The 2636-nt window shown below is 36.8% G+C and overlaps 1 protein-coding gene across 1 annotated transcript in view; it reads left to right on the forward strand.

Annotated features, from left to right (window-relative positions):
• The window catches only part of LOC135215530 (serine-rich adhesin for platelets-like), a 346329-nt gene extending 344561 nt beyond the window's left edge, over nucleotides 1-1768 (forward strand). Inside the window, exon 3 of the mRNA XM_064250356.1 lies at nucleotides 1-1768. This exon is cut by the window's left edge and continues 86 nt beyond it. Coding sequence (XP_064106426.1) covers nucleotides 1-197 — 197 coding nt within the window. The 3' untranslated portion in view covers nucleotides 198-1768.
• Nucleotides 1769-2636: the final 868 nt, after the last annotated feature.

Genomic DNA, 2636 nt, shown 5'->3' on the forward strand with positions numbered 1-2636 from the left:
TTTATAAAAGACCGTCGCCATCTTGGTCCTCCTCGTCCCTCTCATCCTCTTCATCCACGTCTTCATCGTCCTCTTCGTCGTCATCGGCAGCGGAGTCCTCATCATCCTCTTCGTCATCATCGTCTGATTCTTCTTCTTCGTCTTCTTCTTCTTCTTCTTCCATTGAATCGTCAGACATCGAAGATTCTCTCATTTAATTCCTGGTGTTATTTTTCATTCTGGTCATTAGGTGATTCCATCATCAAATTTCTCGAACTCTACTGCGGCTCTTGAAGAGGAATTTAACGCTGGAATTTGTTAATTACAGGTGTTAGTAGTGAGGGAATTATGTTGCACTTTATTACCCTTGTTGCGACGTTGTGTTTTGTTAAGGAGAATATATTGCATAATGGCGTTTCCCGATTTTATGAATGTCTTACGGAGGGCATATGAATAACCTACTTATGAGAGAGAGAGAGAGAGAGAGAGAGAGAGAGAGAGAGAGAGAGAGAGAGAGAGAGAGGACCGAATGGGATTTGTGCTGAATGCTGCGTTTGTTAAGAGATCTATCACAATTATTGTAAAATTAAGAGTAAGTGATACTACTGTTACCATTTGCAGGGATGACTGGTGATTACTGATCAAAACATAATGTTCAATTTCTCTGGAGTCTTCATATCTATCCAAAGTCTCTTCATATCGGAGAGACACAACTCTATAGTCTTGAGGAAATGTTTCAAATGTTCATTCAGGAAGTATTGCTTAAGTATAGCCGTTATCGGTAATCCTACAGTTTAGGTGTCCAAATTCACTGCATTACGTAAAGATTAGTGCACAGATTTTTCAAATATTTATTGAATATGGAAAACAATGAAAAAATTAGCAGTTTATCAGAAGCTCAGATTGCAGGAAAAAATAAACAACGACTAAAGCTCTGTACCTCACGGGAATAGTGTAGTTTTCCCGCAGTGAGGCTTTTTCGCTTACTCGGGGAGTATGCCTACACACTTCTTTGTTGTAGTTGTTGTTGTTAATAGGGGGCGGGGTAGGAAAGGTCTATGGAAAAACTTAAAAAGATCTAAAAAGGGTGTTTCGCGTTGAATTAAAGATACAAGAATTTTAGGGTAGAATGTTTATGAGTTAATTCCTGAATGAAAGTGTAAAAAATAAAGAATGTGCATGTTAAACATTACAGAAAAATTATTTCTGGTGAAATATAACGTATTTATGTTAATTTTCCTCTGTGAAACAGCACTCTATTTGACTGAAGACTTTAGCACGTTTTAATTTATTTGGTGTACTGAATTTAGGGGCTATGTTTCTGTTCAGTTATTTTGTTTCCACTTATAACTGAGAATACATGAACGTGTTATTTTGTGTCCTTTTTATTTCATCTTTGTTATTAGTATGAGCAGTACTATGCATGAGTATTAATTTCGGGTTAAGTTAGGAATATAATGTTTACAACTAATGCGTGAGGGGAAAATCTTGCATGTGTCCAGAGTAAGCTGGAGGTCGGATAACACCTTGTTTATTTTTACAACCTTTGCTACTGTGAGCAGATAAACTGCTCATTTTTTCATTGCTTCCATGATTCAATAAATATTTGATAAATCTGTGAGCTGATCTTGAGTTTACGCAATGCAGTGAATTTGGACCCCTACACTGTAGGATTATCCCGTTATCTATCATTAGTGTAAGAGTTTCATCCGGTATTGGAAATTACGCTCTGCAGATTCTTCACCTTTCCCTCTGCATTCGTTCAGTGTAATAAAAGATTTTGATCTTAGTGTCTTGTTTCATAACCTTTTCTCCGATGAAACAGGAAATCTCAGCCTGTGAACTGTATCGTTATCAGATACTCCTTTGTCCTTTTTTCTAAGATATCTATGAAATGGAAATTTTTCATATTAAACTCAAAATATTTCAGAGAGAGAACTAACGTTTTCCGGCTTCTAACTTTTGTGAAGTTCATAAGTAGGAAGACCAGTGTTTCATTGGTCTTCATACTAATGAAAAAAAAATTGTTCAATAGAGAGGAAACAATAGCCCGAAAGAAGAGCAGTTACAGTGCATTGCTAAGTATGCAATGTGTTCAAAATATTCCGAAGTTTTCGAGACAATCCAACCCGGAAAACAGATTTGCCCCATTTACTAATTTTTTTTATTCCAAGCAACCCAGCAAGGCTATTAAAAAAATGTATATGTCTTAAGAGATAATCTAAAAAATCCTTGTGGCCATTACGACACACAGATTAGGTAATTGTGAAAAATAGAATCTATGAATATCCATCCGCAGTGACGTTGTTTCCATGTAGCACGTTTAAAAAATGTCTTTTTGAGAGAGGATCGTGTGACCTTAGGCCATTGTGCTCTTTTCCATTAATGAACACCATGTGGCCAAATTACCTCTTTGTTATTTTCGCAGTGATGCTGTTTCGTGACACTGCAAAACCTATAAAGTTTAAAGTTTTTCATTTTAGTCACTGCAACCTTCTTCCAAGAGTGTTTCCACTTGTATGTCGATCATCCACCCTCGAATAATCAAACATATTAAATTGCAGCTCTCTAGCCTCAGTAGTTTGTATTCTATTTAAGGTTAAAGTTAGCCATAATCGTGCTCCTGGCACCCATATAGAACGGGCTACCACCGGGCC

This window comes from Macrobrachium nipponense, chromosome 5 (genome assembly GCF_015104395.2).
Source record: "Macrobrachium nipponense isolate FS-2020 chromosome 5, ASM1510439v2, whole genome shotgun sequence".
Classification (NCBI taxonomy): Eukaryota; Metazoa; Arthropoda; class Malacostraca; order Decapoda; family Palaemonidae; genus Macrobrachium; species Macrobrachium nipponense.